Raw genomic sequence first — 22,308 nt, 5'->3', positions numbered from 1 at the left:
GCCTGTAACTACTTTTGAAGACATATTTAATGATATTGAGAGCAATGTAGGTCATTTAATTTTTTGGGGGAAATTATAGCTTGAACTTGCTCCGCAGGTTTATTTAAGAGAATTCACAATTATTACCCACGTTTTTAATACATTTCTCAAGAAATATTTGGGAAATTTAACATCACTCCACATAGAAATAGCCCTTTTTTAGAAGATGAATTTGAATACAACTTCTTTCGTCAAATTCTACTGGTAAAACCAGTAATTTGCAGTCTATCACATTTTACTGATAAAACACGTTTTTGAATAGAAGGGGACTTAAAATGACCCCATCACCAGGGTTAATGGAAAAAAGATGTTGGTACTTCATGCAAGGTTGATAACACATACTCAATCAGTGGGATATAAAGTGTTCTAGTGAAGGCAACTCTGTAAACCAGAGATCTGTAGTGCCTCCTTGAGGAGACAAGATGAATCGAAGTTGTTTGCAGGAGTCAACTTGTTGCTCAATAAGGGAGGGAGAATGGCAGTGCTTGCACAGTAGGTCCTCTGGTTTGAAAAAGATAAGCTGTGGGTGCTGTCTGTGGCTGTTTTTTTTACAAATGTGGTCAGCATCTCACTCTGTTGAATCCAAAACCAAGTGACAGATACAACACAGAGTTTGGGGCAATAGCTCCATCGTGCTGACCACTGGTGTCCCCCTAGGTCTACATGGATATGCTCAGTCCACTGCTATTCACACTTTTAAAGTTTGTTATTGGCACACTTGGGGTACTGACGGGAAAAGATGGGCCATTGACTGCAGGATGGGTCGGATTACTTTGTGTTCTGTGCACCTAAACTGCATAGTTTATTAAGAACATCAAACTTGCATGTGACCTATGCATGTCTGACCGTCTGAGCTGCCATGTGAGATTGTGACAGATAAAGTGAGGATATATTTTATAAAGGCTATAAAACGTACATATTTACTTACGCCGTCTGAAATCATTTGAGGGATGCTGTGTCTGAAATTGCATCTGGTAAAGATATCAGAGGTGAAAGATTTGAGCTTCCTTGCATGAACCTTTTATTCCCCCACCCCCTTTACAGTACGTAAATATAGAGTGCCCATGCAGTGATACGGTCATACGCACAATGGAAAGCTTCACCTTAATAGCAGCTGTGCTTCTTTGCAGCCTCAGTAAGTATTGACATGTAATTAATGTCAACTTAATGGCTAGTTTTATAATTGTAAATCCAACCCATAACGTGTTTCCGTATCAAATACGTAACTTTTATGAAGAGATATTGTAAACCTTCATGTGGTTTTATAACAACTATATATTTTGTTGTGTCCGCTCTGTGTTTCAGGCTGGATCTCTGCCTCGTCTAGTCGGACCGTCCAGCCCGGTGAAGAAGTCACTCTGCTCTGCCCCAACATATCCACCCGTCCAACTCAGTCCGAATGGTTCAGAGTGCTCAACAGAAACAAGCCCAGCTGTGTCTCCTCTATCTACGGGGCTGGTGGCGAAGCTTCATACTCTGATGGATATCAAAATGAAACATTTGAAATGAGTTCCAACTTGACCACTGTCTTTCTTAAAATCAAGCAAGTGGATATATCTGACTCTGGACTGTACTTCTGTGGATTTTACAAAGGCGCAGGTACAGTAATTTCCAGTGCAATCCAGCTAAATGTTGAAGGTAAGATTGTAATTGAGTCATACCGCTTTCAGAGATGCATTTTTCTCATTTTAATTATTGTATCATTGAAATGTATTATAAGAAAATAAAAACCATAAAAGTAAATAATTAAGAAATACAATGTGATTCGGAGACTAAAAGAAGCCTTTTGTTTTTATGGTCATATAATCTATTGAGTTTTTTGATATAGTATAACTTGAATTGTACGCAGTGGTGTGAAAGAAGCATAACAAACATGGATTCATATATCCCCATTTTGCATAGATTATTTTGATTCCTATGATTACTGTATTTTCAGTAAGACTCTTCCAAAAAATGTTAACTGTGCAAGCTTGTTACAATTACAACCCATTTACACTTGTTATATTAACACTGTTAAAAGCACAAGTACAGTCATTTCCAGTGCAATCCAGCTAAACGTTGAAGGTAAGATTGTGATGAACAATAAGAACAATTTATTTCTTAAAGAGGTGGGACCTCTTTAAGAAATAAATTGTTCTTATAGTATTTACATTATATCTCAAATGTAGTGGAAAACAGCACTAAGACAAATAAGTGTACAAAAAGATTAATGCCCATTTTTTTCTTGAAAGGTAACGGTGAATCTGATTATAATGAATATGATTTCGAGACCAAAAGTAAGGTTCTCCTCTTTTGTTTGCAATTTCCAAACAGCCATTAATTACAATTTATTTTTAACCATATCGTAAGCAACAGGATTAAATTACAGAGTTTAATTATATTCTTTTCTTGTAGAGGAGCCTGATGAAATGACATACCTGATGAGTTTAATTCTGGGATGCTTGGCTTTTTTGCTCACTATAGTCATCATTGTTCTGGCTGTTAAAATAAGGAAGCTTCAGAGAGGTACAGTGGATTTAATTTTGTTGCACAGCACATTATGGAAAAAGTATATAATTAGTTTCAATTAACTAAAACACACTTGTGTATTTATTTAGATGCAAACGAAGAATCTCAGCCCAAAAGACCCCAGGTAAACCCAATATTAATGTATGCTTACAGTGTTTTATGGTTTTAAAATGCATTTTAACAACTTTAATAATCTGCTATTTGTTTGGTCATGTTATCCCATGCTGCAGCTTGCATCAAACTTATTCAAGCAGGCATAAAGGCAGTCATAATAGTTTTCTGAAACAGAAAATGTATTCTAGTTCAGGCTCAGTACCTTGAAGGTAACTGCATTTTCTTTAGCAAAATGTGTGATCTATTTATTCTCCCTGTGAAACATGTAAAACCTTAATAAACTTAACCACAATAATTTTTGTCAAGACAGAGATGTGTATGAAATGTTGTCACTTTGCCGTTCCACTGCGTACATTTACAACAGTAATTGTTTTTTTTGTCACTGTAAGGGTGAACAATGTATGTAATGTTAATTAATTTGCTTTTTTCCTTCGATGTGGCCTATTGATGTACCTCGGTTTCAATATAAAAATTAAAAGATTATTTTATATTAAATTCAATCAAATTAAACTCAGATTCTTTTAAAAGTCATACTTGGTGTTAAATAAATTATGGTTAACACTAATTTGTGTTAGTGTTATTCCTTTGTGGGACAGCGAGCAAAACAACACATTTTACGGATTTCTGCAAACAGCAAGTGACTCTGAATACTTTATTTTACAGAATATGTGCTCGGATGAACTGAACTACGTGGCTCTGAGTTTCCAGGCGAAGCCAAAAAGGAGCCGCAGGCCTGCTTCTGAGCGAGAGCTTGAGCCAAATGTAGTGTATGCTGCCACCAGATAGAAGAAGGAAACGGTCGGAAATGCAGCTCAGAGTGGAAAAAATGCTTTGTCATGATAAACTTCTCATGTAGCCTCATGTGTGGGAGAATTCACTGGCAAAAAATAAATGTTAAATATATTTTCCCTATTTTCCTACTCAGGTTTCTTGTTTTTTTTCATGTAAGACCACAAAGAGCGTGTTAATGTGTGATGGAGGAAGAGGCGTATAACTGTCAGACCAACTTAAGGGAAATGTTCTGCGGAGGGAGGAGTCAGTGACGTATGTTGGCAGGAAGAGACAGCACAGTGTGGTCTGACAACAACTGAGTTGAAAATTGTCGGGTCAAAGCAAAAGGAAGTGGTGAAAAGCTGCTTACTTGTTTATGGCAAACTTAGCTAACTGCTGTATTTAGACTTTTTTTTAGGAAATAGAGGGAAAATGCCAGAACAAGACTAATTCTGCCTTAAAACATGTAGATCAATCTCTTCTGACATTGTAAAATCTCTCCACACCCCATGACTAAAGTGTATTTACTATGGAGCAGGGAAGTAAGCTAAATAAGTAGCTTCTTGTCAATCAAAGGCAACAACAGTATCAAAAGGAGAGTGTTGATATTAAACAAGACTTCAGTCATGAAGCCATGCTAGCAGCTCTGCATCAGAATGCTAAGATGTTTAACGTGTCACTCGTAGGGGACATTTCATTTCAATGTAATCCATTAAAAGTTTCCTAGACATCTCACTGATGACATACAAAGGTAATTCTCACTGTAGTGTTGGATCTAGTCAATAGGATTCATTCTCTGGGGTCCATGAATATCTGTATAAAATATATAGTAATCCTTTTAATATTTAGAGAGATATTTCAGTGTCCACCAATTGGTTTTCCATTGAAATGTAGCTCTTTTCATTCAAAATTGCAAATAAATGAGGATACCTGTATGTGATTATTAGGGGTTGGGGGCATGGAGATAAATATTGTTGATGCAATCAATTATTTCAGACAGGTTATTAAGTTGCAATAAAACGCGTCCAATGTACGTCTTTCCAGAGATGACAGGCGGTGATTTCAACCAACTGAACACCCCTCTGCTGTCCCCTATTTTGCTACAGTAAGCGTGTTGGAGACCTACACTGGTTGGTAACAAATATGTAAGCCCTCTCTAAAGCAAGTGTTTAGTTTGCCTGTTATAGGCTACTGTAAAAATGTAAATGCAGTGCACAAACCCTTGGTATATACAGTATATAATCATAAGACACATGATACCACTAAATAAACCAAAAAACTGCATTCACAGATCGCCTTATCAAGTATAAAATAATATACACAAAAGTTCTGTGCTTTGTTTTCTTATCATAATCCATGTCAATTAGACTGTTATGGATTAGGTTAGGATGTTTTGAATGACGACTGCAGGAGAGAACTTGTACTAAGGCGTGTCATAGCATTGGCAGGTCTGTTTCAACAAAAGACACCCCGCCTCTCTTTTTTCCTTTGCATAGTAGATGGGTGAATACTCTTTCACTAACAATGACAATGAGGAGCTTCACCTTCATTATTATTTTCTTCTCTGCAGCTTCAGTAAGTACTAGCATTTTATTGTTCTCAGCTTCAAATCATGTAACCTGCAATTTAAGCATGCAAAAATACAACTGAAGTTCTGAACTGATTGTTGTTGTTGCTTTATTACTGTTGGCTTACTGGGGTAAATGTCGTTGTCTCTACTGTTTCAGTCTGGATCTCTGTCTCTGTTACTCCAACCGTGAAGGTGCAGCCTGGTGAAGCCACTCTGCTCTGCCCCAACATATCCATCGATCCAACTCAGACCGACTGGTTCAGAGAGATCAACAGAGCCAAGACAAACTGTGTCTCTTCTATCTACTGGGATGGTGGCGAAGCTTCATACTGTGATGGGTTTCAATATGGAAGATTTGAAATGAGTTCCAACTTGACCACTGTCTTTCATAAATAAAGTAAGTGGATATATCTGACTGGAATGTACTTTTGCGGATTTCACATAGGCGCAGACACAGTGATTTCCTGTGCAATCCAACTAAATGTTGAAGGTACGATTGTACAGTAATTGAGTCATACCGCTTTCAGTCTTTTTAGGGCCTGAGCACGGAGCGCTAGGACCCGACGGCGTCCTAGCACGAAGTGCGAGGAACCTATTGTTATTGGTGATATTATTATTATAGTGCTGGCGTTTCCTCTTTTTGAGGTCTTTAGGATGCTTAAAAAGTTGTATAATTTTGCACGGACGCCAGGACCGGTGAAAAATTCAATATTCTGGAGTCAATGGGTTAGATATTCCAACCTGCTCACTAGCGCCACCTATCAAAATCCCATTTCGGAATACATTTACAAAGTCGCACCGTAACTCCGAATGACCTGACATTTTGCACACATATCCGGGTGGACCTGCTCTACAAATAATCCTCTTGGAACCCTAAGCTCCGCCTACATTTTTTATTTAAATTAGCATAATGTTCAAAACAGTTAAATATTCACCAAACTTCGTATACAGTATCGGTGGAGGGTCAGACACATTACCGTAGAAAATGAGCATGTTAGGACGATAAATATTGCCACCGTCAATCAAAACGTACTCGCAAAAAGGCGGGGCTTAGAAATGCTCATATTTTGGTGGATAGGTTCAGTCTGTCTTGGGGAATAGGCACAACAAAGTCTTTTCATTTTGGACGATAGGGGGCGCCAAAAACACCACCAATTTATATCTCAAGAATGGATGGACGAATGTTTTTCTTTGTTTTTTACACATACTTTGGGGGTGACTACGAACTGAGATTTAAAGTGTCGCAACAAATGCAGAATGTGGGCATGGCCTATACAATTTTTTTAAAATTGCGATAGCATAAAATGAGCTTTGGACGCAAAACTTGGGACACACGTCACAGCCCACGACCTTTTAGAGAATATTAAAAAAAAACGTAATTTTTTTTAAAAACTGCTTACTCGCGGCCCCCTATTGTGTCGTATTCACATATAGTTTCTCAGAACTTCACAAATGTTGGCACAGACATTCCTCATGGAATTGCGGACATATTTGTAAATGGATTCCATTAGCCCCGCCCCCCAGGAAGTTGGCAATTTTTTAAAATGTGCGTTTTTCAGCCATTTTAAGCACATTCTTGCAAACTCCTCCAAGGGGAATGATCGGAAAAATTCCAATCCAGGACACCTTCAGCCCCTATCCAATATGATGCTAAATTGAGAAGAACATTTTTGATAGCTCAATCGTGGAGGTCGTAAGCTAACAGCGAATACACCATTTTTGACGATTTACATGTCGCAAATTACTCCAAAATACTCGCATATAGTTTTTCTGATATTCACGAAACGCTGTATACACATTGCTCTTATGATTGCGGACATATTTCAAATTGCCTTCCATTAGCCCCGCCACCGAGAAAGTCGGCCCATTTCCAATGTGATGCTAAATTGCGAAGGAATAATTGATCGCCCAAACGAACTGAGAATGTTCAATTTTTGAAGATTTACATAGCGAAATTACTACAAACTACTCGTATATATATTTTTTCCGATATTCACGAAACGCTGTATACACATTGCTATTATATTTGCACACATATTTCAAATTACTTTTCATTTGCCACGCCCCCCAGAAAGTCGGCCATTTGGAAAAATGTGCGTTTTTCAGCCATTTGAAGGACATTTTTGCAAATCCTCCTAGGGGTATGATCGGAACAATTCCAATCCAGGACAAATTCAATCCCTATCCAATATGATGCTAAATTGCGAAGAAAATAGTTGCTAGCTCAAACGGAGAGCTCGTAAGCTAACGGAGAATGTACCATTTTTGACGATTTACATGCCACAAATGAATCCAAACTACTACATTTCCATTTTTGGAAACCTTTACAAAGTGGCACCGTAACTCCGAATGACCTGAAATGTTGCCCACTTATTCGGGTGGACCTATTCTACATATTATGTCCCTGAACCCCAAAGCTCCACCTACTTCATTTTTTTTAAATTAGCATAATGTTAAAAACAGTGAAATATTACCTTAAATTTCCATGTTTTCTTTTTCAACGGCAAACTTAGTATACAGCATCGGTGGAGGGTCAGACACATTACCGTATAAAAAGGAGCATGTTCAGTCGATAAATATGCCCGTCATTAATCTAAACCTGTTTGCAAAAAGGCGGGGCTTAGAAATAAATGCTCATAACTGGTTAGGGTTAGGGTTTAGGGTTAGGGTTACCCCTAACCCACACACACACCGGCTCTGCTTGCGGCAAATTCAATTACAACAGACACCTATACACTCCACAACAGACACCTAATGACTGTACAACACATACAGCTCCTAAAGCATATAATGTATATCAGGCTAAAGCCCTTGTATATTTTATTATGTGAAGCACTATATGGTTTCATGAAAAATATCTACTGTTTACTTGTAGATATCTACTAAAGCATACAAATAAAGTGTGTAATGTAGGCCTGTTACATATAGTATTGCTGTTCTCACTGTAAATATTGCCTCACAATGAAAGCAGTTGTATTAAAATAAATAGCCTAACATCCAGGGGGATGTGATTAGTGAGTAAACAAACGGTAAAGGGCGGAAAGTCTGATGCACATTTGATCATCTTGAATAACTTATAATCACAACGGGAACAGTTTGCAGAGCTGTGCTTCGTTGACATAAGTCCAGCCATGCGTCACGCCTCTTTTAAACATCACTGTTGGCTGAAATCGACTCCGGATAATACATCAGTGTACCCTCGGTTATAGCTCCTCCAGAGAGACTCCTCTCTCCTTTCTCCTCTAAATCAGTGTATCCTCGGTTACGGCTCCTCCAGACAGCCTCTTCGATAATCGACGACCCTTTAGAGAAATTTGTTTTCCTTCGAGACGGCGCGCCGACATCCGTTTCCGGGTCGCTGCCGGAGGACCTGGGAGTCTGTGACGCGAAAATTATAGAAATGACAAACGGCTCATTTCCCAGGACTCGCGCGCATCTGCTTGACGCCGGGACGACAGGCTGCCCTCCCCGACAGGCGCACGGACACGAGAGCCCGCTCATCACTGCGCGCACAAGTGCGACTGCAGTTTTAATTCTCATTGTAATTAGAGTTTCATTGAAATAATAATAATAATAATAATACATGTTATTTATATAGAGCTTTTCCGGGTTCCCAAAAACGCTTTACAAGCAAGTTAAGAAGAAAAATAACAACAAAAGTAAAACAGTGCTAAACCAGGTGGAATAGGGGCAAGGGGTTAGTGGATTAGGAGTTGAAGGCAAGAGGGAAAAGGTGAGTTTTGAGGGCTTTTTTGAATGGCTTGAGAGTGTTGGCAGATCGGACGTGAGGGGGAGGCTGCTGCGAAGGCCTTATCGTCCCAGGTCCGGAGCTTGGTTCTGATTGGCTGCAGTAGATTAGCTTCAGCAGATCTGAGGGGGGGGCTGTCGTTGGATGAGGTCAGAGAGGTAGGGGGGGCAAGGTTGTTGAGGGCTTTGAAAGTGAATAGTACGATTTTAAAGTCAATGCGGTGTTTGATGGGGAGCCAGTGGAGGTCATGGATGATAGGGATTATAGGGGTATTGGGTGTATTGTGGTTCATGGAGGTGAGCAGTTTTGGACATATTGAAGTTTTTTAAGGATGTTTGCAGGTGTAAAATGAAATGTATTATATAAAAATAAAAAGAATAAAAACTAAAGACTGACAGAACTTTTTTGTTTTTGTTTTATGGTCATATAATCTATTGAGTTTTGTATACAGTTTAACTTGAATTGTACGCAGTGGTGTGAAAGAAGCATAACAAACTTGGATTAATGTTATCCCCATTTTGAATAGATTATTTAGATTCCTATGATTATACTGTAAGATTTTTAGTAAGACTTCTCAAACATTTTAAGTTTGCAAGTTTGTTACAATTACAACACATTTATACATGACAAAGACAGTGAATGAATTGGAAAATACATGCCTTGGATGACTGTGACCCTGGTATAACAAGCATTTACAGATTCACGGTCTCTTGATTGGATGACATATTTTATCCTCATTTATTTTAGATTATGTTGATTCCTATGATTAAGTGCTCTTCGAGATTAACAGTGAGGCTCTTCTCAAAAATGTTAACTGTTCAAGTTTTAACAATTAGAACACATTGACACTTGTAGTATTAAGAATGTTCAAAGCCACCTTTTTTATATATAAAATGCAGGATTTGGAAAACATGGCTTTGATGACTGTTATCCTGGTCTCTGTTTTCTTCATGGTGGCCGTCATTGTTTTGGCTCTTAAAATAAGGAAACTCCAGAAAGGTAAGCGTGACACATTGTTTGTTTACATTTTACAAACATTGTAAAAACTAAATGCATGTTATGCAAAAAGTGCAAGAGAGCAAGAGCAGCATACACAAGTATGTATGACATGGTAATACAATATAGCAGCGAGTATGTAAAGTGCAAGAGAAAATATAAGAGCTACCTAAAGTGCAAGAGGAGATACCCCTGTATTAAAGTGCATTTAGTAGTGATTGCACGTCTGTTTGTTTCTCATCCATTATTTGAGTGGACCTTTTAAACTATTGAGAGTGGGACAATCCCGTATCTCAGTTGGGAGGCAATTCGAGAATGAGCTGCCCTTAATTGAAAGTACATTTTGTCCAAAAGTGGTCTGTCTATGGTGGACTTCACAGTCTCCTGTGGTTTCTGACCTACTGCAGCGTCCAGTGTCTTTTTTGTGGATGAATTCCCCTAAGGGAGGGGGGGCCAGTCCATGTAAACATTTATAAATAAAACACATACTTTTAAAAGACTTAAAGGGCCCATTTCATGCTTTTCCGGTTATTATCCGTCCCCTTGTGTGTTATGAAGGTTTTTATGCATGTAAACGGTCTGCAGAGTCAAAAACCCTCAAAGTGCACCCTGTAGCGAGTAAAACACTAACACAGTCTATACTGCCCCAAAACGCCTCGTTGGAGATGTGCGCATCAACACATCAGGGGACACCAAAGATTTGGGGGAAAAAGTTAGAAATAAAAAAAATTATCTTATACTAACATTACTACGCCTATATTGCGTACAGCGCCCATGAACTATGGCGCACCCCCCCCTCCCCCAAATCAAGTTGAACTGCCCCAGCCACAGTAAAAACCACGTAACGTGGGAGCAAATACGTTTCTAGCTAAACGTAATTGAGAATGCAGTTTAGTTCTGTGGGAATGTAATCTTTAGGAGACAGGGTTGTTTACAGAGATGCTGTATGAGAAACCTATGTGAGTTTGGAAAATTGCACAGTATAAATCTATTTTAGTATACCTCAACAATGGCATTATGATCAGTAGAAATGGTCATGACATGGGCCCTTTAAAATTGTCAAAACTCAAGAAATTATGTTTTTCAAGAATGGTACAGGGGTGATATGAATATGGCTTTCTGTCAAGCAGCTTGATAGCCCTCTTGTACAGCTGTTCTATGGGTTTAAGGTTTGTGGTACAAGCAAATGACCAGTTTGTGAAACAGTATTCAATGTGGGATAGAATCATACAGTGGAGGTATGACTTTGCAGCATTGACAGTTAAGAAAGGTCTAATTTGTTTAACATTTTGCAAGTTGAATTTAATAGTATTGGATACTTTCTTAATATGTTTCTTAAAAGTCAATTTCGAGTCCAGTATGACTCCAAGATACTTGAACTGGGAGACTAGTTCTATTTCTGATCCATTTAAAAACACATTAGATCCTCCGATTTTGACTGGTCGTTTACTGAACAATCATGCATACTGTTTTTTTTACATTGAACTGTAACCAAATGTTGTTCAGCCAGTGTTGAACCTTGTCCAAAGCATTGATGCAAAATAACTCATATGGAGAGTGAAATGGTGCTAAAGGGTAGGGAGGAGAGAATGACATCACTTCACAGGAAGGGCAGCACAGTGTGGTCTGAGCACAACTAACATGAAAGTCATGAGGCCTCTAAAGTCCAAACTTTGCAGCAAAGTAAAACAAATATACACTACTTGGTTTTGAGCACATCATATCAGGTCTTTTTTTTTAATGGAAACAAATAAAGACAAGGAGTTAGATAATAAAATCAAAAGCAATCTAGGGTGAAACACACAGGAAGCACTCGGAATTGACCACAAACATCAAATGACTTGTTGTTTTCACAGACTAACAGCAATGCTCCTGAAACTGCCATCCCTCTATCGTCCATTTCTATAGCATACTGTTGCTTTTCTTTAGCCGATGCATTCTATGTTAGCCTACGTTTTTCTGCACAAGATCTCAAAAATGTAATTGGAAGATTAAAGTAAAACATTTTCCCCTCTCTGAAAAACTGGGAACACAAGGAATAAACCAGGAACCAACACAGAAGGACCGACCACACCAGGTAACATAGAAAAACTGAAACAATGGGGAAAACAGGGATATAGATAACTAATTGGGACGGCTGGAAAGGGCAGGCAAAAACACAACAGGGTGATTAGAGACAGATGGATCAAATCAGGGCGGGGCAAACAATTACAAAAGGCGGGAAAATGCAAAGAAAGAGTCAGTTTTATGGTCAAGGCTTATTATGGTCCTGTTATTGTTTCAATTTTCGACGAGGGGATACGTTTTGGCATTTGACAAATAATGTCTTCACAGGTCAATTAACATGATCTACAGCAGGGGTGTCCAAACTACGGCCCGGTGGCCAACTGCAGCCCTTTATCCACTTTGAACCTCAGCAAATTCAAAAAGTATAATGGAGTAGGCCTATGGCCCATAACGGTGGGTTACGTATTGTAACCCTAGTTATATGAGCACAGGCGGAGCCCCTTACTGGACTCTATGGGTAATACCTCTCAACCATACTATGCAAGCATTCAATTACTGAGATATGTATAACCGTAGCCGGCCCCCTGAATGCGTGCACAAGGCAAGGCGGCCACGCATCCCGTTCCCGTCATCCTACACTTCTCTTCACACAGGCTCCACCCTCTACTGGACTCTATGAGCCCTGATGCTTAAACGCCCTGTCGTCCAACAACATCGAGTCACCACACTGCCCCTGACCGGTTTTTGGTTCATGAACTGTTAGCACCGTGTTATGCATGCCCACAACACCTCACGGGAACGTGCATAGCATAAAGCAAATACTTCAGTTGATCTGTTCTGCAAAGTTAGGTTTCCTTTTGGCATGCATAACACGGCATAATACCGGAGCCCCGCTGCGGGGAAACTTTGGCGCTGTTCTGAGTTTGTTCTAATCTGTCACAATGACTGATGGCTTTCTGATTTTTCCGTCATTGTTAAAAAAAAAACGTCAGACGGAAAATAATCGGTTAACGTGACCTCTGCTTCAGAGACATGTTTTGAATAGATATGGCCCTATAATATATTGTTCAAATATAGCATACTAGTTGAGCATTAAGGCTAGCAGTCTACTTTAACACTTGTTTTTTTCTTGGAGCACTAACATGTCCCCTCCTCTCTTTTCGTTAAGAACCCCCTCACAGGAGCACAGTTCAGTCGCGGGCGTTGGCACAGCTTCAGTCACACCCAGCATGAAGACCTCTACCTTGATAACAGCTTTAAGTCTCTGCAGCTTCTGTGAGTACTGCCTTTGAATTACTCTCAATGGCATGTATGTCTTTGGTGATTTTGCTTATATCCAAATTAACTTTTTCATTGAAAGTAAATATATATTTTTCTTCGCTTTTTCTTTCAGGCTCGACTTCTGTCCCGGTTTCTGTGGAGGTCCAACCTGGTGAAAATGCCACATTGACGTGCGCCAACATTTCCAAATATGACACCATGACATACTGGTTCAGACTGGTGAACAGAACCGAGGTCAGCTGTGTCGCCGTGTTGATGAATTCTTACAGCAAGGTTTCCTACTGTGATGGAGTTCAGAAATCTAAATTTGAGATGACATCCAACACCTCCAACCTCTTTCTCAAAATCCAACAAGTGGATGTATCTGACACTGGACTTTACTTCTGTGGGTTTTACATAGCTGGGATTCCATATTTCAGTAATGCACGTTTGACCATTACAGGTAGGATTATTGTAAAAGTACTCTCTGTGCTTATCCTGCTTAAAAGACATATTTAGTTTATTAAGTTGAATAGTATGGTAAAGTGCTCTTCGAGATTAACAGCAAAACTCTTCTCAAAAATGTTAACTGTTCAAGTTTTTTTTTTATTTGAACACATTCACACCTGTAATATTAACAATGTTAAATACCGCTTTTTTTTAGGAGGCGGTGAAGAAATTGGAAAAGAAATGCCTTGGCTGACTTTTACCCTGGGCACTCTGACTGTTTTCTTCATGGTGGCCGTCATTGTTTTGGTTGTTAAAATAAGGAAAATCCAGAAAAGTAAGGCTGTCACAGTTTGTTGAAAAATCATTCATTTAAAGTTGTAAAAGACACATTCAAATCAACATATTCATTTAAACCTCACTAATCAGGCTTATCTTTGTCACAAAGCTGCAATTGAAGAACTGCATCATGAGAGAAACAAGGTATTAGTATCAGTTTTTCTTGATATTCTTTAATGGTTGTACTAAATATTAACAAGTTTTGACCTTAGGTCAGTACAGATTATGTGCTGACTTTTGAGATCTGTAGTTAAAATACAGTGTATGACCCTAAATATTGATTTACAGAATGTGGGCTCTGATGACATGACCCGTACAGAGTGGAGGTTTCTTCCAAAGACAATAAGGAGCAGGAGGTCTGCAATGGAGAACGAAGTGGAGACCCATGTTGTTTATGCTGTCACCAGATAGACTCATAGTCCCTGTAACTGTCTGCAAACGGGTGCTTTATCATATCAAGTTTACTCACTTTCAATGTTCTTTTTAAATAAACTTCAAATAATCTCTCAGAAAAAAAGTCTGGTTTGCCTCTGATCGTTATCTGAGAGGAAATACTATATATATTTTTTGATGGGGAAGAGCCAAAAAAGGGCATTGATGATAACAAAGTCAAAATTACTCATATGGAGAGTGAAACAGTAATAAAGGGTAGGGAGTGACATCACTTCACAGGAAGAGACAGCACAGTGTGGTCTGAGCAAAACTTACATGACAGTCCCGAGGCCTCTAAAGTCTATGCTTTGCAGCAAAGTCAAAAATTAAAATGCTTGGTTTTGAGTACATTATACTGTAGCAGGTCCTGTGTTGTAGAATAGGAAAAGATAGACGATATATTCAAAAACCAACAGCAATCGAGGATGACAAACACACAGGAAGCACTCGGCCATGACCACAAATCTTAAATGACTTGCTGTTTCACAGGCCAACAGTAATGCTACTGAAACTGCCATCCGTTTTAACCTGTTTGAAGCCATGTTACAAATTATCCTAGCAGCAAGTGCAAACATTTAGTCAGGGATTAAGTTGAGGGTTGGACCTAAACACAAAACAAACAGAAGGCAGGTATAAATAGAAAAAAAGTGTACTTTGATTAACGTTTAGCTGGTACAAAAACAGCTAAAGATGAAACTGGGTGAGTAGGCTAAAGTAATACAGAGAACAATGGGGAAAACAGGAATATATTCACATAAATAATCACATCCACAAGCCACAGCTGGAAAGGGCAGGCCAAACACAAGTACAGCAGGGGGATTATACACAGGTGGGTACAATCAGGGCATGGCAAACAACCACAAAAAGGCGGGGCATCAGGAACCAGACATGGCAATAAGAGGGTAAAATGTAATTTGCTCAAATAATTCAACGTAAAAAATATACAATTTCCTTCCTACTAGAGAGTTTTTAATTCTGTTTGACTTGATAGTAATCTTAGGCGTCTGCAAAGAGGTGGTGTTAAACTGTATTTTTCTATATGTGACTAGCTATTCTGCCTTTTTAAATCATGTGTCTATATCATATTTTGTCATGGTTACTGTCTTTATAAGAAATACAAAGTTGTGGCTTTCTGCCTTGGCATATGTGTGGGCAACAACAAGTCCTGTGGCCCCTCCCCCTGTATTTTTCCACTGTTGTGTTGAAAACACTGTGTATCAGCTTCAGCGAAAGCCACAGGAAGAGTAGCCTTCAGCTCTCTGCAATAAAACCACATCAAACAAAAGCTGTGCAACATTCACACATGAGATGAACTGCTAAATGTGAAGATATTTGTGTCGTGTTACATAGAATTCTGTCAACAATATTTCCAATTTGTTTTGTACTTCTTTGCCGACGACACTGACCAATATCTTCACAATCGTTTGAACTCTTTTAACCTGTACACAACTGCACCCTGATGGCAGAAATGCCTTGTTCAGCCGCATGAGGAAGTCAGGAAGATCACCTTTTACATTCATTCATTCTCAATTCTCTCTCCTCAGCCGCCTCTAACCAGATATTTTAGTCAACCAACAACATGTTGCCATGATCTCCAACAGTCAATCATCATGCTGCTGTCAAACTTTAAATATGTTCTCCCTCCTGCCGTCAGCTGTTCTATTTTGTCCCTACTGACTGCCAGAGGCCATGGGAGCCTGGCTGCAGACCTTCAGTGTCAGGACAGTTCCGGTGCAGACCTCCAGTCTCAGGACACCTCCAGTGTCAGTACAGGAAGTGACGATTCTGACGAACACGTTTTTTTCCCCGCCCACCGAAGGACTCGTCTAATGGAAGTTTTCAAATCACAATGGAGACTCATCACGGAGGTGTATGTGTATGTATGTATACATACACATGTGTGTATATATATATATATATATATATATATATATATATATATATATATATATATGACATCTCCACTCTCAGGACAGGAAGTGCACGCTAAGAATGTCAAAATAAAATCACCACTATCAGTACAGTCCCACTTTCAAAACAGGAAATGCACGCAAATACAAAACAAAATCGTACTGACACTTATTATATACATAATGTATATATAGATATGTATATATAAAAATAGGGACACCTTGTATTGTTTACTCTCAGTACAGCACCACTTTCCGAACAGGAAATCGCACTGACACTTATTATCGAGAGAAACAACCGTGTTTGCTCAGTGATGAGTCTCCATTGTGATTTGAAAACTTCCATCAGACGAGTCCTTGGGTGGGCGAAAAAAAAAACGTGTTCGTCAGAATCGTCACTTCCTGTACTGACACTGGAGGTGTCCTGAGACTGGAGGTCTGCACCGGAACTGTCCTGACACTGGAGGTCTGCAGCCAGACCCCTCTACCAGAGGCGGTGCTTTAGCACTGGATATGTCCATCTCGAGTACCAATAACAACAAAGTCACCTGTGACCCACGTGACACCAGCTATATCTGCCGGTGTCATCAGAGGATCTGTTCCTTTCATCTTCTCGCTGCACGAGAGTACTTTGGCTACATTTTTGTAGCCTATAGCGTTCAGTTTGAACGTTTGATCTGAGGGATTTCTCTGCATGCAGCTGGCCGCGTGCAGCTTCGCGACTGATCCAGTCGGAGCTTCTTGAGGTTTGCCTTTCAGGGCCGACACTATCAGTTCCGGGTGCTTCCCTTTGGTCTCTCCCTCTCTCCAAGGGTGTTCACCAGGGTTGTGGTGACAGCTCTCGCACCCCTGCAGGCGCAGGGCGTGAAGGTCCTGCCGTATTTAGATGTTTGGCTGGTTTTGCCTTTTATCTCACGTAGCCCGGTTGGGTCTAACAGTAAACACCGGGAAGAGTTGCCAGGAACCTTCCCAACAGGTCACTTACCTGGGGATGGTCCAAGATTCGGCCGCCATGAGGTCCTACCTGTCACCTCATCGTGTGGACGACATTTTCCACCTTCTTCCCAGCTTCAGGCTGGGCAAGATGGTGCCTTACATTCAGTTCCTCCGGCTCTTGGGCGGACTGACGGCTGCCTCAGCCATTGTGCCCTTAGGCCTGCTGTCACTGCGCCCCATGCAAATGTGGCTGAACAGCCTCCACTTGGACGGCAAGTCGCACAGGCACAGAAGAGTCAGGGTGTCTCAGCGGTGCCTCCGCCCTCTGTCCTGCTGGAGGGACATGGCCTATCTTTTGATGGGCGTGCCAAGGGGCGCCATCCCATTTCGCCGGGAGACTGTCACTGCAGATGCATGTCTCTCGGGTGGGGTGCAGTGTGGCAGGGCAGGAATGTTCAGGGTCTGCCCAGGAGGGTGCACGCCATGTCAACGTGCTAGAGCTTCGGGCTGTGCAGCTTGCACTCAAACACTTTTTACCCCAACTGGGGGGCACATATGAGCTTGTTCCTTCGGATAACATGCTCACTGTTGCCCAGACTGCAGTCCCTTCTAGATAGTGGATATTCTCACTCCACTTTGAGAGTTTAAGGGGCTACTATTTCTGCCCGACATGTTAGGGTTGACGGCGCCACAGTGGGGTGCCACAGGTCGGTGTCCCTCTTCCTGAGAGGGGCTTTATGGCAGCGTCCCCCTAGCACCCCGATGGCTCTGGCTCAGGACCAGTCCCTGCTGCTGGGTGCCCTATCATCTCCTCCCTTCGAGCCCCTGGCCCAGGTGGGGCTTAAGTGGCTGTCCACGAAGGCAGCATTTCTCCTTGCCATAGCCTCAGGGAAGCGAGTTGGGGAGTTGCATGCCCTCTCCGAGAGTGATGCATGCCTGAGGTGGGACTCTCAGGTGTTGCCCTTTGGGAAATGTGGCGTTCCTGCCAAGGTGCTTCCACAATCCCACTTCAACAGCCTGTCCAGCTGGCTTTGACATTCAGGAGAACGGCACGTCAAAGTTTCTGTGCCCTGTGGGTGCCCTAAAGGGCGTATATCGATGCTACTGCCTGTACACGGCAGTCGGAGTAGCTCTTCGTTTGCCATGGCGGCACTAAAAGAGTTTGTGCCCTCTAAACAGTGGCTGCCCCACTGGGTTGTCGATACAATCTCACATGCCTATGGGGCCAGTGGCCGCCCCCTGCCATCAGGACTGAGATGCCACTCTAAGAGAAGCATCTCAACATCTTGGGCTGCCCTGAGAGGGGTGCCCCTGGAGACCATCTACACCGCGGCGTCGTGGGGGTCTTCTGGCACATTCTCCAGGTTTTATCGGGTTAATGCCGCCACTCCCCATCCTTTGGGCGTGGTCCTTTTGCTGAGCTCCGCTGCTTCCAGTAGTGAGCAAGGGCTTGGATTCTTCATGACATGGTTGGTATAAGTCATCCAGTGCTAAAGCACCGCCTCTGGCGGTCAGCCGGGACTCATAGAACTCATAGTCGCTATTTCAGGCGTTATGACGGCGGCCTTCCTTTGCTTCTCTACTCAAAGCACCTCCCCCTTAAGACATGTGACATCACAATGGGGTCTAATTGCCAACAAAATTCTAATTTCTACCATTTTGTGAAAGATACTGAGTTCAGTTAGACAACTCACGTGTTTCTTTAACATGTTTATTAGAAGCAGCATATAGTTACGTTTGGCGACAAGGCTCGGGCATCATCACTCCATAGATATACATAGCACGATGAGTGATGATCGAATAACTAACCCCCGAGCCTAAAGGTGGAAGCTGGGGTGGAAGCTGGGGTGGTGGTGGGGCAGGCAAGCAGCAGCGACGTGGAAGTAGCTGCAGCAATAGCAGCAGCAAGCAATGCATAGAGAGAGATCTGGCAGGTTAAATAGAGCGGCATATTAAGGAGACTCTGTTTGGTTGGTTGTAGAGTGGCAAGGGGCGTTATGTATGAATGCAGCATAAGTGTTCGAGTTGACTGCCTGAACTAGCTCGCAGGCTTCGCCCCATTTCAGTCAGACAACTCACGTGTTTCTTTAACATGTTTATTAGAAGCAGCATATAGTTAAGTTTGGCGACTAGGCTCGGGCATCATCACTCCATAGATATACATAGCACGATGAGTGATGATCGAATAACTAACCCCCAAAACTGCGTGGAGATTAGATACTATCCCCCAAAACTGCGTAGCCCGAGCCTGACGCCAAATGATGTAAATCTGATAAGTAGAGGGCCTGGCGAGCTGCCATGTGGCCATTCCCCCTAAGCACAGCGGCTTTAAAGGGAATATACTACTTAGTGAGACTGCTATGTGTAGGCCTGAGGAATAGCCCAGAGCCGATTCTTCCCCGAGCACAGCGGCTTTGAGAGGAATATACTACCTATATACACTACCTAGTGAAACTGCTATGTGAAGGCCCGGGAACAGCCCGAAAGCCATCCCCCTTAATCACCGCGGCTTTGAGGGGAATATACTACCTAGAGCGACTGCTGTTTCTAGGTCTTTGAGGCAGCGACAATGAGCTTTCCCCCCCAAGCATGCAGCTATGAGGGGAGTATACTATAATAAAAAATATATATAATCTAACCCAGCAACCACCTGGTATGCAATAACAGAATTCTACAGATATACATCTTTGAAAGTTTACTCATCATCGTGTAGTGCAAGAGTTCATGGTTGTTTGTGCTGTAAGGATCTCATTCCTGTGAGGCATGATATAGCGCTGGTGGGCAGAAGATGACCGACGGCCCAGGATACTCAGGGTTGAGGTAGGTGGATATAGAGCTGCAGTTGTGGCTGTGCAGATTCTTAATTGTATATTTTGACCAACAAAGGCAGCATTGGGAAGAGTTACTGAGTCATGTTTGTTTTTAAATAGTTTGTATAGAATTTAATAGCAGAGACCTTTCGTTTCGTCAGCATAAATTGTGTATTTGGTACTTTATTTCTTTCTTTTTTTTTGTCAATCCTGAATCAGTATGACTTTAAATGCAACTATGGCGAAAAATGTTTTGGGTATTACCATCTCCCCTGCCACCAGAAGCAATGTGTTTTTTGTCAATCAATCAATCAAAGTTTATTTTTATAGAAAAAACTCAGCAACCTGACGATATGAGCCATTTTTACCAAAACAAAACACAAGTTTCACAAGAAGCGTTAGCATTAGCCCTTAGTGAAAACAGGCTGATGCTACTTCCGGAGCTAACTAGAAAAAACGATCTTTAAAACGTAATATGTTCTGCACTACATATCATCTGAAAGCTGATACTCCACAAATTATTTTGATATAAGTATTATCACTGTAGGACACGAACTCACTGAGCTAGCAGCCAGAACAGAGCAAGAAAACAACAACAGTGTTCTAAACCATAACAATAATTATGTTTTACCGTTGCTGTTTTGTGATCAAAAGTCGTGTTCAAGGGAATAAAAACACTGCTCAAGGTTAATCCAATGTCTCTTAGTCACTTTAGAATTGTTGCTGATAATCAGGGGCGGACTGGGACTAAAATTCAGCCTTGGAAACTGACCCAGTCCAGCCACATGAAATGTCAAATGTTAGAAATCCGCTGTTTATTATTTGAAGTTTTACGTCCGATTCGCTCCTTTTTTCCTCTGTACACAGCTCCAGTTTGGGCATTGGCCTGTCATCAGATTTCATTTTTAGTTGCTGCTGTCTGTAGCGGAAGTTTAGTAAAATAATTTTTGATGGAATACTCCAAATCTCTACCCTCCATAATTGCACTTGCTTCAGTTGCTTGCTACTTTTTAAAGAGCCTGTGACACGAGTTTCCCCCATCATCCAAACCCATCGATTTGAGTAAATATTATCCCCTTGAAAACCGTTACTGAACTGATTTTGGATATTTGTACTTTGATAACCATTAATCTGCCCTTCAATGTTGACCATTTTCTGGATCTTCTCGGGGATTCTTCAAGTCCCGCCAAATGATGTGTGACGTCATTGCGGGCACAGCGCTCCAGCTGCACCGCTCAGGATCCCAGCATCTGCATGTAAACGCACGATGGCGCACACAGCAGCAAGCTCAGACAGCGATGACAGTTTAATTTTGAACGTGTCTGAGAGCTCATATGAGGCTGAAGGATCGGTTTATGTTGTATCTGTTAGAAGTTTAGGAATTAGGTGCGTCAATATGTGGGCGATCATACGGCCATGTAGCCAGTGGTGGACTGGGACTAAAAATCAGCCCGGGACTCTCGACCGGCCCACTTCGGTACAACTAGTAAATTGTCAACGGGGGGAGTGGGGGATGTGCTAGTGACTTATCCGACCGGCCCACTTCGGTACCGGCCCATCGGGATTCGTCCCGATGGCCAGTCCGCCACTGCACCCAGCCCAGCCCACGTAAACTGTCAACGGGGGGAGCCTCGCTGCGGAAACGGTGGACCATAGTGTCCCGACCGGAGTGGGAATAATAATAATAATAATAATCCGTGCATTTTATCCATTAATTTCCCCAACATTGTGGTAAAAAAAAAAACACGTTTAATCCATGTTGGTGTACTACTACAACCAGTGGGGATTTTCTTACTGGGTGGACGGGAGACACTATGGACGCGCTCGTGAACTGTCAACGGGGGGGGGGGGCTTGGGGGACCTCTGTGTCGCCTGTCAGCGCAACTTACATGATGCCGTTTAGACAATATAATAATAAAGCGTTCCCGCATTGACGTCACTTCCGTCTTCCCCCAAAACCTCAAAATGAGTCGAAGGAATTTCCCCGCGATGTTCAAAATTATTGATATTTATCGGAACGGTATCGCAGCTTCTTTTTTAAACTAACAGTTCGAGATTACTAGTAGTCCAATATTTCATTGCACAACAGTTGTTGGGATGCTGTCACAGGCTCTTTAAGGGCGGTGAGGACAGTTACAGTACGAACTGAAGTTGATGTGATTTGATTGGATTGTGAGGCATGACGTGAGCTTCATCTGATTGGTCAATCCCTCCATTTTTTTTCACCAAGGGAAGCCAATTTCGGATAGCCTCCTCTCGCAACAGAGAGTGCAATCTACTGTTTCACCATAACATCTAGAGGAGCGCTGTTTCAATCTTTGTAAAATACTCAATGAGAATGGGGGAGAGATGGGCCGGCAGAATAATTACCGAAACTATCGAAGTGTTTTTATTTATTTATTAAAATTATAACTACAATCC

The 22,308-nt window shown here is 41.4% G+C and overlaps 2 protein-coding genes across 7 annotated transcripts; both read left to right on the top strand.

Moving 5' to 3' along the window:
- Positions 1-1,100: 1,100 nt before the first annotated feature.
- Positions 1,101-3,559, top strand: LOC307033569 (uncharacterized protein). Of its 3 annotated transcripts, none has more exons than XM_079672102.1 (6): positions 1,101-1,174; positions 1,345-1,677; positions 2,271-2,315; positions 2,503-2,544; positions 2,637-2,671; positions 3,325-3,559. In XM_079672102.1, the coding sequence occupies exons 1-6, from the start codon at positions 1,129-1,131 to the stop codon at positions 3,445-3,447; spliced, it is 624 nt and encodes a 207-aa protein (XP_079528228.1). In that variant the 5' UTR covers positions 1,101-1,128; the 3' UTR covers positions 3,448-3,559. The 3 variants fall into 3 exon arrangements, with proteins under 3 accessions (XP_079528228.1, XP_079528227.1, XP_079528229.1); XM_079672101.1 differs by having other exon boundaries at positions 2,434-2,544; XM_079672103.1 differs by lacking the exon at positions 2,271-2,315.
- A 1,375-nt stretch (positions 3,560-4,934) lies between these two features.
- On the top strand, positions 4,935-14,849 carry LOC307033934 (uncharacterized protein). Of its 4 annotated transcripts, XM_079672568.1 has the most exons (8): positions 4,935-5,007; positions 5,160-5,399; positions 9,650-9,749; positions 12,922-13,028; positions 13,147-13,476; positions 13,678-13,797; positions 13,909-13,943; positions 14,088-14,849. In XM_079672568.1, the coding sequence occupies exons 4-8, from the start codon at positions 12,983-12,985 to the stop codon at positions 14,208-14,210; spliced, it is 654 nt and encodes a 217-aa protein (XP_079528694.1). In that variant the 5' UTR covers positions 4,935-5,007; positions 5,160-5,399; positions 9,650-9,749; positions 12,922-12,982; the 3' UTR covers positions 14,211-14,849. The 4 variants fall into 4 exon arrangements, 3 of the variants coding, with proteins under 3 accessions (XP_079528694.1, XP_079528693.1, XP_079528692.1); XR_013806723.1 differs by lacking the exon at positions 9,650-9,749 and having other exon boundaries at positions 13,147-13,419; XM_079672567.1 differs by lacking the exon at positions 9,650-9,749 and having other exon boundaries at positions 5,195-5,399.
- The last annotated feature ends 7,459 nt before the right edge of the window (positions 14,850-22,308 follow it).

Source organism: Notothenia rossii (assembly GCF_949606895.1).
Source record: "Notothenia rossii genome assembly, chromosome: 3".
Taxonomy (NCBI): Eukaryota; Metazoa; Chordata; class Actinopteri; order Perciformes; family Nototheniidae; genus Notothenia; species Notothenia rossii.
Note: the sequence above shows the minus strand (reverse complement) of the source record. Positions and strands in the feature narration are given on the sequence as shown.

What these genes read in the sequence shown, in the direction of transcription:
- LOC307033569 (XM_079672101.1), top strand. Translation starts at nt 1,129, where the DNA reads ATGGAAAGCTTCACCTTAATAGCAGCTGTGCTTCTTTGCAGCCTCA. An exon ending in ATATGATTTCGAGACCAAAA is followed by an intron (nt 2,316 to 2,433) that starts GTAAGGTTCTCC and finishes CTTTTCTTGTAG; the next exon opens with AGGAGCCTGATGAAATGACA. An exon ending in AATAAGGAAGCTTCAGAGAG is followed by an intron (nt 2,545 to 2,636) that starts GTACAGTGGATT and finishes GTATTTATTTAG; the next exon opens with ATGCAAACGAAGAATCTCAG.
- LOC307033934 (XM_079672567.1), top strand. Translation starts at nt 12,983, where the DNA reads ATGAAGACCTCTACCTTGATAACAGCTTTAAGTCTCTGCAGCTTCT. An exon ending in AATAAGGAAAATCCAGAAAA is followed by an intron (nt 13,798 to 13,908) that starts GTAAGGCTGTCA and finishes TTTGTCACAAAG; the next exon opens with CTGCAATTGAAGAACTGCAT. An exon ending in TGCATCATGAGAGAAACAAG is followed by an intron (nt 13,944 to 14,087) that starts GTATTAGTATCA and finishes ATTGATTTACAG; the next exon opens with AATGTGGGCTCTGATGACAT.